The 15,309-nt window shown below is 40.7% G+C and overlaps 1 protein-coding gene across 1 annotated transcript; it reads left to right on the top strand.

Annotated features, from left to right (window-relative positions):
* The first annotated feature begins 7,093 nt into the window (after positions 1-7,093).
* On the top strand, positions 7,094-15,086 carry LOC148003381 (disks large homolog 5-like). Its single transcript, XM_087568547.1, has 5 exons — positions 7,094-7,275; positions 7,993-8,152; positions 9,487-9,618; positions 10,288-10,471; positions 14,298-15,086. The coding sequence occupies exons 1-5, from the start codon at positions 7,146-7,148 to the stop codon at positions 14,301-14,303; spliced, it is 612 nt and encodes a 203-aa protein (XP_087424673.1). The 5' UTR covers positions 7,094-7,145; the 3' UTR covers positions 14,304-15,086.
* Positions 15,087-15,309: the final 223 nt, after the last annotated feature.

The raw sequence follows: 15,309 nt of genomic DNA, 5'->3' as shown, positions 1-15,309 counted from the left end.
GTGGACAGATCAGGGAAACAGAAATTAAACAGAGACATAGAAAGACTAAGAGAAGTTATGAAACAAATGGATTTAACATATATTTATAGAACATTCCACCCTAAAACCAAAGGATATACCTTCTTCTCAGCATCTCATGGTACCTTCTCCAAAATTGACCATATAATCGGTCACAAAACAGGCCTCAACAGGTACAGGAAGATAGAAATAATCCCATGCATCCTTTCAAAAAACCACGCACGAAGGCTGCTGATCAATAACAACAAAAAGTACAGAAAGCCCACATATACATGGAAGTTGAAGTCAATGACAGCTTGGTCATTGGAGACATAAGAAAGAAATTAAAGATTTCTTAGAATTTAATGAAAATGAAGGTACAACATACCCAATCTTATAGGACACAATAAAAGCAACGCTAAGAGGAAAACTCACAGCTCTGAGTGTCTGCAAAAAGAAACAGGAGAGAGCATATGTCAGCAGCTTGACAGCACACCTAAAAGCTCTAGAAAAAAAATTGAGTAGAAGGCAGGATATAATCAAACTCAGGGCTGAAATCAAACAAGAAGAAACAAAACCGAGAATCAAAAGAATCAGCAAACCCAGGAGCTGGTTCTTTGTGAAAATCAACAAGATAAATAAACACTTAGCCATAATAACCAGAGGTCACAGAGAGTGTATACAAATTAATAAAATCAGAAATAAAAGGGAGACATAACAACAAAATCTGAAGAAATTAAAAAGATCATCAGATCCTACTACAAAACATATATTCAACAAAACTGGAAAATGTGGAGGAAATGGACAATTTTCTATACAGATACCAGGTACCACAGTTAAATCAGGAACAAATGAACCATCTAAACAACCCCATAACTCATAAAGAAATAGAAACTGTTATTAAACATCTCCCATCCAAAAAGAGCCCAGGACCAGATGGATTTAGTGCAGAATTCTATCAGACCTTCATAGAAGAGTTCATACCAATACTGTCCAAAATACTCCGCAAAATTCAAACAGACAGAGCACTACCAAATTCCTTCCATGAAGCCACAATTACTCTTATACCTGAACCATACAAAGATACAACAAAGATAGAGAAATTCAGACCAATTTCCTTTATGAATATTGATGCAAAAATGCTCAATAAAATTCTTGCAAACTGAATCCAAGAACAGATCCAACCAATCATCCATCATGATCAAGTAGGCCTCATGGCAAGGATGTAGGGATGGTTTAATATACAGAAATCCATCAACGAAATTTACCATATAAACAAACTGAAAGGAAAAAAACCCACATGATCATTTCATTAGATGCTGAGAAATCATTTGACAAAATTCAGTACCATTTTATTAATAAATTCCTGGAAAGATCAGGAATTAAAGGCCCATATCTAAATATAGGAAAATGCAAAATACATCCAACCAGTAGCTAATATCAAACGAAACTGAGAAAATTGAAGGAATCCCACTAAAATCAGGGACTAGACAAGGCTGCCCACTCTTTCCCTACTTTTTCAATATGGTACTTAAATTCCTAGCCATAGAAATCAAACAATGAAAGTAGGTCAAAGGGTAAAAATTAGAAGGGATGAAATCAAAACACTAATATTTGAAGATGATAAGATAGTATACATAAGCACCACCAAAATTCTACCAGAGAACTACTTAACCTGATCAACAACTTCAGCAAAATGTCCGAGTATAAAATTAACTCAAACAATTCAGTAGCCTTCCTCTACTCAAAGGGTAAACAGGCTAAGAGAGAAATGAGGGAAATGACACCCTTCAGAATAGTCCCAAATACTATAAAATAACTTGCTGTTACTAGAACCAAGCAAGTAAAAAATCTGTATGACAAGAACTTCAAATCTCTGAAGAAATTGAAGATCTCAGAAGATGGAAAGATCTCCCATGCTCAGAGATTGGCAGGATGAATATGGTAATTTGCCGTCATTTGGTATAACATAAAACTCAGGATAGCAAAAACTATACTCAACAATAAAAGAACTGGGGGAATCACCATCTCTGACCTCAAGCAGTATTACAGAGCAATAGTTTGTATGGTATTGGCATACAGACAGGCAGATCAGTGGAACATAATTGAAGACACAGAAAAGAACCCACACACCTATGATCATTTGATCTTTGACAAAGGAGTTAAAACATCCAATGGAAGAAAGATAGTATTTTTAACAAATGTTGCTGGTTCACCTGAGGTCAACATGTAGAAGCATGCAAGTTGACCCATTCTTATTACCCTGTACAAAGCTTAAGTCCAAGTGGATCAAGGGCCTCCACATCAAACCAGATACACTAAAATTAATAGAAAAAAAGTAGGGAAGAGTCTCGAAAACATGAGCACTAAGGAAAATTTCCTGAACAAAATACCAATGGCTTATGCTTTAAGATCAAGAATCGACAAATGGGACCTCATAAAACTGAAAAGCTTCTGTAAGGCAAAGGAGAGTGTCATTCGGACAAAAAGGCAACCAACAGATTGGGAAAGAATCTTTACCAATCCTGCTTCTGATGGAGGAAATATCCAAAGTATACACAAAACACAAGAATTTAGAATACGGTGGGCCAAACACCCCTGTTAATAAATGGGGTTCAGAGCTAAAGAAAACATACTCAGCTGAGGAATATCGAACAGCTGAAAAGCACCTAAAGAAATGCTCACCATCCTTAGTCATCACGGAAATGCCAATCAAAACAAGCCTAAGAATCCACCTCACACCAGTCAGGATGGCTAAGATCAAAAACTCAGGTGACAACAGATGCTGGCAAGAATGTGGAGAAAGAGGAACACTTCTCCATTGTTGGTGGGATGGCAAACTGGTTCAAGCACTCTGGAAATCAGTCTGAAGGTTCCTCAGAAAATAGAATATTCCACTACCTGAGGACCGAGCTATAACTGTCCTGGGCATATACCCAAAAGATTCTCCAACATACAACAAACACACATGCTCCAATATGTTCATAACAGCCTTATTCATAATAGCCAGAAGCTGGAATGAACCCAGATGCCTTTCAACAGAGGAATGGATTTGAAAAATGTGGTACATCTACACAATGGAGTACCACTCAGCTATCAAAAACAATGACTACGTTCAATTCATAGGCAAATGGAAAGAAATAGAAAATCTCATCCACAGTGAGGTAATCCAATCACAGAAAAACACACTTGGTATGCTGTTGGGAGTGATGGCCTTGAAGCCCTCCATTATTGATGTTATTATTATGGTTAGCATTAAGTATGACTGGGTTCATGGAAAATCCCCAGCCAGCTGCAGAAGACTAATAAAAATGTGGTGGTCAAGATGAATAATCATATGATAACGTGTGACGTTAAGATACCCAATGTCATGACCTGTAACCTTTCTGAAAAACCAACATCCTGTTGACTAATAGATATGAAAAACCTACGACCTTTCTGACAACCTGTCAACATCAGCCGAATCCCTGACCACATGAATATTGTGTCCTTGGCGTGGGTAAATGTTTCTTACTTCTCTCCTCTCTCTGTTACCCATTTTATGGTACAAATTCAGCCTTGGGGAAAAATAAAATTGTCGCCTTGATCAGACTCTTGTCTTGGAGTCCTTCGTCACGTCTCTTGTCCCCCATTCTCTTCCAGATTCTCAGCACCCCTCATTGACAGTATGCACTCATTGATAGGTGGATATTGACCAAAACCTTGAATTACCGAAGATGCAACAGATCTCAGGAAGCTCAAGAAGAAGGATGACCAAAGTGCAGATGCTCCCACTCCTTCTTAAAATGGGGAATAAAAATATCCATAGGAGGGGATATGGAGGCTAAATCTAAAGCAGAGACTGAAGGAACAGCCATTCAGAGCCTGCGCACATGTGGCCCATATATATACAACCACCAAAAATAGGTAAGATTGATGAAGCTAAAAAGTGCTTACTGAAAGGGACCGGATATACATCTCCCCTGAGAGACACATCCAGAGCATGTCAAATAAAGACGTCAGTGCTAGCAGTAAACTACTGAACTGAGAACACGACACCCTTTATGGGAATTAAAAGAAGGATTCAAAGAGCTGAAGGACTTGCAACCCCATAAGAACAGTCATGCCAACCAAATAAACCACTAGCTAAAGACTATATATGGACTGACCCAGGGGTCCAACTGCATATGTAGGAGAGAATAGCCTTGTTGGGGCCCCTGTGGAAGGGGAAGCCCTTGTTCTTAACAAGGTGGGACCCTCAGTGCAGGGGAATGTCCAGGAAGGGGTTTCTAAGTGGCATGGATTGGGGGACCATAGATATGGGAGAGGGCACGGCAGGGGGGCTTATGGACCAAAAGCTGGGAAAGAGAATAAAGTTTGAATAAAAAATATATATCTATTAAAAAAACTAAAATTTTAAAAAATGATAATAATACTTAGATAATCAAAAAAAGAAAATGTGAATAAGAAAGAAATTTTAGGATTTGGAAAAAGATGAATGCCAGGTATTTGAAAAACTGTATGACCATGGTAAACACTTTAATATACGTGAGAAATTTTTTACATGTTAATGAACTGCATCTTTTTTTTAAATAGTGAATGGAAATACAGTCCCTTCCTGGCTGTGAGGCTAGGGATCCAGATGTAGTGGAATTCATTATTTGTTGAGTCCTGAACCTTTGAGTCTGCTTCTAACACAGCTTATGCCAAGGAAACTAGGCCAGGGTGATATCTAAGCCATTGACCAAACTATCTGGACTAACAATTACAGGTGAAATTCCACCTTGTAAATGTCAGGAGAGGAATAAAAGATACCTTTAAGGATTTAAAAAAAATGAAATGTTCCCAAAAAGTCCAATATAAAAGTTTAAAATAAAAATAACTTAGGAAATACAAAATACTGGGGTGCCATTCCACAATCATGATGTGTTTCTTCTGTGATAGCTTACAGATTAATTTACTTCTCTATAACTGTTTTCTTATTTCAAAGTAAGTAATGGCATCATCTGTGGAGTGGATGGTGAGAACAAAAGCTTTGCCTAACTTGAATAATCGATCCCTCCCGAGCACATGCTTAACATTCTAAGCACAGGCAAATTTCCTGAGGGGATTAAAAAACAAAATCCAAACATAAAACAGGAACAACAACGATTTAAAAACATTCTGCACGCTGGGTATGAAGGCATGTTACAACTTTAATCAGCTTTGTAGGTATTTCTAATAAACACACAAAGAAACAAAAATCCCATCACAGTCCTAGCAGTTGCATCCAACAAAGAGAGCTGTGAGGTAGTGCCTACTGCTTCTTTCCCCAGATACCCCTGGGCCTCAGGCCTGCATCCAGTGAGCTGGACCAAGAGCAGCCAGGTTGAAATTCCTGCTGCCATGGCAGGATTCTGCAGGAACATTTCCCTTTGACAACAAGGAACCTGTGTGGAGGAGATCTCTTGGTGAGTCCTCAAGGACTCTACGTGTCCTATTCTACAGGGAGAAGCCCTGCCATGTCTTTGGCAAGGCCAGCCAGTTGTTTGGGGAAGTCTCTGGTCCTGTGGTAGAGGGTGAGGAATGGCAGAAAGAATGGCAGCTCCACTGAGAGCAAAGGATAACCCTTCTAGGTCTATGACCTCCTAATTAATTTATCTTTTCACCTGATGCCTATTCACATTTTCTTACTATCATACAACTGTGATCTTGATGAGCAGCTGGTCTCTTCTTTTCTTAATCAGTTCTTTGTTGTCACAGACGTTTTTAACTTACTCCAGCCCATGAGACTTATTCATACCTTCTGTATGCAGTAGGACCCTTGGTGGGCCTGTCATCTCAAAAATAGAATGTTCAGTAATCCAAAAGATTGGACTCCAGTTTACCTCAGGCCAGGAAAGAAGTCAGCCACCATTAGTAAAAGAGCAAGGGAAAAATTACATAGAAAAAACTAGTGCCTTAATTAGAAGAAAAGATCCTCAACTTCTAAGGGGTGCACATCTGCACCCCTCTCTTCTGAGCTTTGTAAAGTGATGTTGTATAACTCTAGATGGTAGTAAAAGGCAGAGCTCTTCCCAGAAAGGTCAAACATGATTTTCACTCTTACATCTGTGAGGTGGGGTGGCATTATAGCACACATTCAGGTGGAATTATAGCACCAAGGATAAGAAGACAGAATCCATATATCACAATGCCAAATGGACTCCCTCCTCAACTTATGGACCCATTAAAATTGAGGTTCAACCTGAACTGAGGCCATTCCACTCCCTTCCCATCCTCCTGATTCTTATGTTTGGTAGGAGTAAAGGATCATGGTGCAGCCCCCAATATTCTCATGCCTAGATTTGCCTATTCAGGAAGAATGATATTGGAGAAGTGATGGCTATGTGGTTACAATGTAGTAACACAAGCTCCAAGTTGACATTTGCTCACTGATATCCAATTTAATTGTCTTGTTATATTTGAGAAAGGGAGGATGCCCTACTTTATATATAAAAGGGAGAGAAATTTATTATTTTATATATGCCCTGTAGTTGGTCCCTATGTTCCCAAGAAAAAGGAGTTTTTATTGCAAAAAAAATAGGATTATATACCATTGATTTTGTGAAATACATGGCTATGTAATTGGAAACAATGTCAGCTGTCAAGGACTGCACACTAATCAACTATTTCTCGGTTTCATATATTCAGAGGTATAGAAGAAACACATTGGCCTCCAGAAAAAGGGAAAAGCTTAGGAATCGAAATGTGTGTCACATGCATTTTCTCAGGTAGTAGATTTACTTTTAAGAAAAAACTGCCTCCCCCTTGGCCCCTAGAGATTTGGGTGCTAAGAAAAATCTGTTCTCCAATTGAGGGTTGTAAGCAACTCTCCCCAGCAAAAGCATTGTTGACTTTTTATGAAGCAGAGAGAAACATCTAGCTTTGAAATAGAGGTTGCCAAATGGTATTCCCAGTGACACATGAGAGACTGGAGGAAAGGGTCTCCACAGAAATTCATCACTTTGGAGAGAGTTGGTTAGTAGGTAGGCCATAGAACTTTCTATTGTCTTCATCAGTAAGCCCTTCACTGGACAATCTTTTGTATCTAAGAGATCCCTAGAATCTTCTGTGATGTCACCAGTGTTGTGGTGACACCAACTGCCTTTGAGATATTCCTTCAGTTCCCTTTGGGTTCACAAGCAGGCATGTTTCGCCAGCTGCTCAGGCTATTTCAGAAGGAAAGGGGAGATCAAGGAGAGACCCCACCAGGTCAGAGGGAAGCTGACCCCCTCTCTAGTGAAACAAGAAGGAGGAAATCATGCTGGGGAAGGCTTGGTGAGTCCTAGGCAGAGTTGGGGAATATCCTCAAGGAGGTAGGTTTGAGATGTGCCTTCTAAGACTAGGCCTTACAAGCAGGAGCCTTGGGATTTCTCAAAGGCAAACCAAGAGTCAAGATTTCCTAATCTTTAATTTGAGAGAAAGCCAGAAAATGGTGCCTTCAGTGTCTTTTCTTGAAGCTTTTTAAATGTGAGTGTCAATGAATGGCAGGAGGAGGCACTGTGAGATTAACAATGTGACTATCCATGGTTGGGAGTTTAAGCACTTCATCCTCTAGATTACTGTAGGTTACATAAGTCTCTGATGGCAAGAACAAGGAAGGATGCACCCCTAGTCTTGAATTGAGTTCTTAAACACTTTGGGCTGGACCACACTTGGTTAGAGCTTGATGGTGCTAAGCATTATGAACTCCAGGATTGACTGCACCACATCTGATATGAGATAACATTGTCCCAGATGTTTATGTATCAGTCAGGTTATACTTTTCAGGGTGAGGGGTCCAGTAATAGTGAGTGTGGCACGTGTATGGCATTAGAGGTTGGGAAGAGGGACATAGCTTAAAAATCCACCTTTAAGAAAGCTTTTCTGCTCTTTTAGGGATTCACCCAGTCTCTACCATTTTCCCTTCCTCAACCTCCTCTTGGGATTCAGAAGGATCTTTTCTGCCTGTGGTCCATCAAATATACAAATTCACTTGGGTTTATCTTTCTATAGGTTTTGGTAGGAAGGCATCATCCCAAAGTGTCATCAGTAAGCAAGAGGAGCTTCTAAAGGAACTGGAGGAGCTCAAATTTCAAATCAAGAAGTGTCAATTTGAGAGGGATGAACTTTCTCAAATCCTGGACCTTTATATCTATGATGAGTGGGACCACAGGTAGTCATTATGCCCAGTAACCTGTTCACTGTCTTGTGCTCTCTTTCTGCTAACCCGAGATTTCCTCATAGCACGAGAGAGTTTCACCTCTCATGCTGGATTTTAAGGAGCCTTGGCAGGCATTACCTTGTGAGATAAGCTAGGTGCTGTGTGTTTAGGGTTAACCTTTTTTGTAGTTTAGCCTGAGGTGGTTGGAGAGGCATTGGTTCTGTCAGCAGCTGGAAGGACCTGGTCACACTTGCTGCAACTGTGTGTGTGAATGAAATGCCTGCACGGCATCACTCTTTCCTCTGGATTTGTTCATTATACACTGATTCTATGGCACCTCCATGGATGTAGTTGGCATTCTAAATGTGTTTGGATATGGGTTGGTATGTATGTATGTGGAAGTATATGTGGTGTTTTACTCAGGATCAGGACGTCTGGGACCTTTGATGGGGTCTGAGGATTTGTTTGATCAACAACTGCAGGTCATGAAAGTGATGAGTACGTGGAGGCCCACACTGATCAACAGAGCACTTTGCTCCTTCTGTATACCTTGGTGGCACCCAGGACTCTCCTGAGGGTAGGAGGTGCTATAAATCCTCTTCCCTGTCAAACTTAGTTATGCACTCTGAGAATTCATGTAACAATAGAAACCAAGGATTGAGTATACCTGCTTTCAAAACAAGAGAAATGTCATCACAGCTTTCGCTGGGCCCAAAGCTGTGGCACAGACTGGAGCAATCTTCTTCCTGAACTAGTCAATTCCATCATGCTCACCTGGCCAGCTCTTGAAGGTCAGGTCCCTCCAATTGGTACCGTGGCTCAGTTCTCCTGTGCCCAGGATAATAAGTTTAATCAGTACAACTACTTCAAAGGAGCAAGTATGTGTTATATACTGGGTTTAAGTAATTGAGAGAACAGTCTGATTTCACCTAATTTTTTTTACCTGCTTTGATCGTTAGTTTTTTATTTTTTTAACTATCCAGTGATGGTTTATTGTGACCTAGAAAGGGTCACTGTGGGAATAAATTCTTGACAGTTGTTATTCCAAACAGGCAGGTCTCAGGCTCTGCCCACTCCTATATAGTAAGTCTTTGCAGAACCATATCTCCCCAGGCTTTTAAGGAGTCCTTATTTCAAAACAAAATTTGCTTATTTACATGGAAATATTTTCTGTGGATTGAGTCACACTGTTGGGTTTTGGTCTGGTTTTTGAATTTGCCAATTTCTTCCCTTCCACCATTCCTTGAATTTGAAATTTTTATTATATATTTTTATTTACATTTCTCCTAATTCTGAAATCGTGAGTTCAAAACGTTATTTGTTCCTTTGGCCATGACCTAACCCAGGCTGGATGTCGAATTGCCAGTACTTCAGTCCGAACATGAGATGAGAATGATGGCTATGCAAATGATGACCAACTCAATAAGTGATGCCATGGAGAGGTACAAGGAGCTCATACAAGTGAACAGTTCCTACCGGTAAGTCGCTGACAGAGATGAGAACCCAGCACTAGGCAGGGAATGCTTCTGTCCTGTATGACTTTGAACAAAAGTCAGGGCTCTGGTTCCATGGTGTCTGACTCTTAACAAGAAGCCTGCCTCCTGGCAAGGGTCTTAGATTTGTAGCTCTTGGACTCAGTTGTCCTACATGTGAAGGGTGTAGAAGACCCTCCAATTGTTATTTTCCCCAATAAGGATCCTCTAGATAGAAAAGGTTTGCACCATGATGGGAATATCAATCAACTCTGAATCTCTAGGACTCTAACAGGAGGTTTAAAGACCTGTGATCCATGAGAAACACATGGAAAGACTATATAGCTATTGGGTCTTCTATCCTCCCTCAGAGGGGATTTGACCTCTACTTGCAGATGATTTCAGCATACTATGGACATATGAGCTCCCTTATGGACCATTTCTTCTACCTTGATTTATATAAACCGTCTTAGTGTCAGGATTTTCAGAAGTACTTTCATTCACAGGGAATGTGTCCTCTGGATTTGACCTCCTCTAATTGGTGCTAACTTGTATAGTGTGGCTCTAGTCTGGGGACTTCTGGGGAAGAGGACCCTTAAAGGGATGATTGTACTTGCAAGAGTGACAGGCAAATAGAAGCTGGCTGGGATTTACCATTTTTTGTTTGTGGTTCAGCATCAGGCACTCCCAGTTCCTGCGTGAACAAACTCAATTGAAGAACAATATACAGATTTTGCTGAATGAGAAGAGAAAACTGCTGGTGGAGCAGACTGAACTGCCAGCATCCTCTGTGGAGGCAAAGAGGCTCTGTGAAGAGGCCGGAATGATCATCTGTGACCCCAGTGCCAAGCAACAGCAGGTAGGGTTAGGACTCAGGGTCAGGCTGTCCTCATGTCTTACCATAAACATAGTCAACCAATGTAACTGTTTATTGACGGATCTATGTCCTGACCTAGGTCTCATCCAAGTGTTCATTTATGTGATGGTTTACATGGCTTTCTGTGGAGATAGCCCCTCTTCAGGAAACTGCGTGTTTGGAAAGCAAATGCTCCTGCTCTTCGAGAATCTGCAGTTTATTAAGGGAGATGGGTTGATCACACATCACAGCACTACATGCCATATGTGTGGAGGGTGCTATGTGGGTGCCCCTCTTTAGACTAGAGCAGGGCTTTGAGGGATGAAGCAAAAGCCCAGAGCCCATTTTCTTTGCAGGGGTCCTGTGAGATTCCAGGAACTAAATAGTTTAGAAGGAGGAGAGCCTGGTGGAAATGCCAAAGAAATGGTTGTCATTGTCATCTTTTGGTGGATTCGTTCTTTCTCCACCATTTTCCCTGTATATCAAGACCATCTCTTCATGCTTCCTAAATCATGGGTACCTGACAGAGAATGAGTAGCAGCATGTCAGTCCTGTTTTGTTCGAGTGTTGCTGGAGAGTTCATATCTTGACCTTATACTCTGTAGATGCTTGGAAAAGCAGGGATGTGGAAAGGTGTTCTCAAAACCTGACAATTGGCATGAGAGATTTGAGACTTCAAGAACAGAGTTATCTACCCCCATTCTCATCAAGAAGAGTGCTATCTAGGCCTTTTTGTTCCTCTCGGGAAAAGTGGCTGAGTAGTGATCCTCTCTTAAAATACTTGCTTTGAATAGTCTATATTATGTTGTTCCTCCAGTATGATGGGATTTTCATTGTTTTCTGCCGACTTGCGATTTTTGGGGTGTGTGTGTGTGTGTGTGTGTGTGTGTGTGTGTGTGTGTGTGTGTCTGTTTGTGCTTGTTTGTGTGTGTGTCTGTTTGTGCTTGTTTGTGTGTGTGTCTGTATGTGTGTGTGATAGAGTATGTGTGTGTTTGTGTGTGTGTGTGAGTGTGTATTAGTGAGTGTGTGTACATGTGACTCTGTGTGTGTGTGTGCCTGTGTGTGTGTACCAGCTGTAGCTCAGCATGTTTATGCTCATGTTGTGGATTTAATTCTGTATGATTTTTGAAGTGTTTCTAGTATGGGTTCTTTTGCGTATGTGTGTGTATGTGTGTGTGTGTGTGTGTGTGTGTGTGTGTGTGTGTGTGTGTGTGTGTACCAGCTGTGGCTCAGCATCTTTATGCTCATGTTGTGGGTTTAATTCTGGATGATTTTTCAAGTGCTTCTAGTATGGGTTCTTTTGTATGTGTGTGTGTGTGTGTGTGTGTGTGTGTGTGTGTGTGTGTGTGTATGTGTGTGTGTGTGTGTGTTTCCCTGTGCATAATTGCACAGGTGAGTCTCTATTGCCATGTTTCATGAGAAAAAGAATCTAAGTGTTCACTTTGCCTCCATGAATATCAAATATAGAACCCCAAGCACTTGGAATCTCCACCTAGCTCTGTACAGCAAAAGAACCCAAAACACTTCTAAAGTTAGATTTTCAAGTGATTAGGGAAAAATGACTCATCTGCATTGAAATCCTTTGGATCACATCAAAGGAATGGAGTACATGGAGGTAAGGGGGGCTTCTTTATAAAATCCATTGATTTATGATCCTTTTCTGTTCTTTGTGAATTGTGAAAGCCCACTGGAATGTTGTGTCACTCACTGTGTCTTCTCCAAGGTTGCTTTCCACATTGCCTGCTACCACTTCTTTCCAGCTATCTTGGCACACTACAGCTTCCCCTGGGAATTTGGCTTGGATTTTATTCATTGAGAATTTGAATTGCTTGGAATTGTATCGTCATCCAGCAAAAGTCCCATAGCTATGCTGGGGTGCAAGAACAGGGCAGTTTCAGGAGCCCCTTTAGGTGCACAGATAATCTAAAGCACTCCCCTATGTTATCTGTGTAGCATTCTGCAAGTGTTGTCAATCAACATCATTTTCTCTCAGTTAATTTCAGCCTCAATGGAGTCAGGAGAAATGATGAAATTCAGACGGGTCTGTTAGTGGACGATCAGAAAGGCCTGTGAGAAGCCATGTTCTTTAAGTGGAACAGAAGTGTTAGTTGACCCAGAGATCCCAGAGAAAAGAATAGGTGTCCAACTAGAGCAACTAGAGCACATCTGGGTTGTAGTGGTCCAAGGAGGGAAACTGTATGAGAGGTTGGAGCCCTTCAATGGGTTATGACTCAGTGTGAGATAATCCATGTAAGCATTTCTATATTTACTCCAAATATCTGTGACACAATCACATTATAGGTAGAAACATTGTTCATATGGATCCTGGTTATGGAGATTTCATAAGATTCTGGGGTCATAGCTTTGGGCATGAAGTCACTCAGGGTATGCTAAAGAGAGCTCCTATTAGAAGAAGCTGCACACTATGGGGACAGTCTGAAACAGTGAACAAGAACAGGAGTCTAGTCCACCACCAACATATGATCCTTTGCTGGGAAACAATACTGCTCTACTCAGGCTTGGGAACTTGCTAAGCCAGATTGGTAATAGGGAAAGAACACGGATTCTATGTCGGCTTATTGGAGGACACCACATCACTGACTGAGCTGTCTGTAGGCTATGACCACTATGTACATATCCCACTCAACATTTGTTTTTAGGCCTGCAGAGTATCCTGGGGAATCATTGTTTTAAGCATTAAAAGGGAAAGTAAACACTGCAATGTACTATGTTTATATTGTGTAAGCACAAATGGCTTGTGTGTTTACGAGTTTGTATTAGTGTGTCTGTGTGTCTGTGTGTCTGTTTGTGTGTGCACACATGCATGCATGCTTCCATTGACAGTACACTCATCTGATGACCAGGATAAGGAAGTATTAGAGGAAAGAATGCAGGACATTCTGAAGCAGAAAGAACCGATCACCCAGGAAAGTGGCTTGGGAGGAACATTGTAGAAGCATTCTGATATTTTTGAGATCAGGTAGAAACACAGACTGGAAGAAGCCAATTGGATTTCCTGTCTCTATATAACTATCCTTTTTGGATGGCTGACCACTGACAAGGTTTTCCCCATCAGTCACCTAAAGAACTACCCAGAGTATTGTTCTGGTACAGTTTATGTCAATTTTGTCCATGACACAATATGTATAATCCTCAGGATTTCTTTGTATTTTGTACTTCTTTCTTCCTGTTAACTCTATGATAAGATCTGAGGATATTTTCTCTTCTGTTGTCTCACAAATTGCATTACAATAACCATAGTCTTACTGGGGTGCTGTTATGTATCTCCATCACCATAAACTTTACTGTTCCTTGTGTATGCTGTGAGGATTTGCATGGAGCACATTCTCAGTGATTACAGGATCTGTGCGGTGAGCATGAATTTGAAGTGTGATGGCTTCTCTGTGTATTTGCAGATTCAGTGGTTACAAATTGAACCTAGGCAGGTTCCTTCAGTGCTAACATAATCAGAACTTTCACCACAATTCTGTGCATGTTCTCCAGAAGGAATCCACATGGTATTCTAGGTTGCTCATGCCATTCTTGAACTCAGATTCAGACCCAGCTACAATGTTATTATTCAATATAATAAACCTGGACCAGTGACAAAATATGCTCATTTTTCTCTTAATTCCAGTACAGTGCATAGTCCACAATTCAAATTCTAGCAGTTTGAAAAGCTGAGATATTTATCCAAGCCCAGGTACTCTATGACACTTGGGGATGCAGGGACTGACCTCAGGTGATTGTCCAACTGAATAGAGCTGATGTAAGAGGGAGAGCTGAATTGACAACCACTCACTAAACCTTTATTCCCTTGCTCTGCTAGGTCTGAAATTCTCCAGCAGAAACTCGAACATGACACAGACCAGGACAAGATCTCCCTTGGAGAGAAGTGCTACAGGAGGAGAACTAAGTGTGCACAGCAAATACACCACTATTGCATCTCACCTGTAATGTCCATAGCAATTGTGGACTGCATTTTCCTCCTTTAGTTTAACTTCTTTGGACTGAATAGGCCATACTTTCACCCCAGCTCTCTCCAGCAAGTGTGCACTTTTAGAGGGACCAAGAGAAGTGCTGATGCACATCAATCAAGAGCTGCTGGTCATCCAGAAAGACTGTGCACGTGAAAATTTGTACTTGTCCTGATGGGTCATCCAGAAGAGTTTCATGGAGATCAGTTTACAACATTGGAAAGACTATGAAACAAAGTCTGTAATATCATTTATACTCAGTATTGGTAGGCTTTTGCCTTAATACCCCCACTCCAACAAAACAGACCTACTTCCACTTCTCTTGAAAATATTATTACCATCAGTAACTGCTTGTCTACTATGTCTCCAAGGCAAGCCACAGGCTATAAGCCAATTCTGCAAAAGGAGCAGCAAAAGAATGCTTAGTGCAATTCCTCTATTTAAAGTTTGCTTCGGTTTTGGTTAATTTGGTTATTTGGTTTTCCTTCTATTCATTTGAAGATTTGTTATTAATCTGTTGTTGTTTTGTTCATTTGCTTTTCTATTTTGATAAGGATATAGACTGTATATATTGAATACCTGCATCTGGTTACTATCAAGTAAATTGGATGTATTCTGGTGAATAAAGGAGTAATTTCAAACTCTTCACTCTTAAGAACCTTCTTTATTGATCATTAGTGTCAACATCTGAAGTCCCACAGCGATCAGGGAGGGATGGATCTCTGAATTCTCATGGGCACTGGGCATCAAATCACTTCCCAGTCAGACTGAGATTCAAGGGCAATTACACAGTTCACTGTGTTTCCAACTCTGTGAATTTCAACTTCATCATACATATATTACCCACTGTGTATGCTTGCTGTC

This window comes from Rattus norvegicus, chromosome 9 (assembly GCF_021556685.1).
Source record: "Rattus norvegicus strain SHRSP/BbbUtx chromosome 9, alternate assembly SHRSP_T2T, whole genome shotgun sequence".
NCBI lineage: Eukaryota > Metazoa > Chordata > Mammalia > Rodentia > Muridae > Rattus > Rattus norvegicus.
Note: the sequence above shows the minus strand (reverse complement) of the source record. Positions and strands in the feature narration are given on the sequence as shown.

Bases quoted from the DNA above. Each gene is read 5' to 3' on its own strand.
- LOC148003381 (XM_087568547.1), top strand. From the start codon at position 7,146: ATGTTTCGCCAGCTGCTCAGGCTATTTCAGAAGGAAAGGGGAGATCAA. The intron at 8,153-9,486 runs GTAGTCATTATG...GACCTAACCCAG, and splicing joins TATGATGAGTGGGACCACAG to GCTGGATGTCGAATTGCCAG. The intron at 9,619-10,287 runs GTAAGTCGCTGA...TTTGTGGTTCAG, and splicing joins CAAGTGAACAGTTCCTACCG to CATCAGGCACTCCCAGTTCC.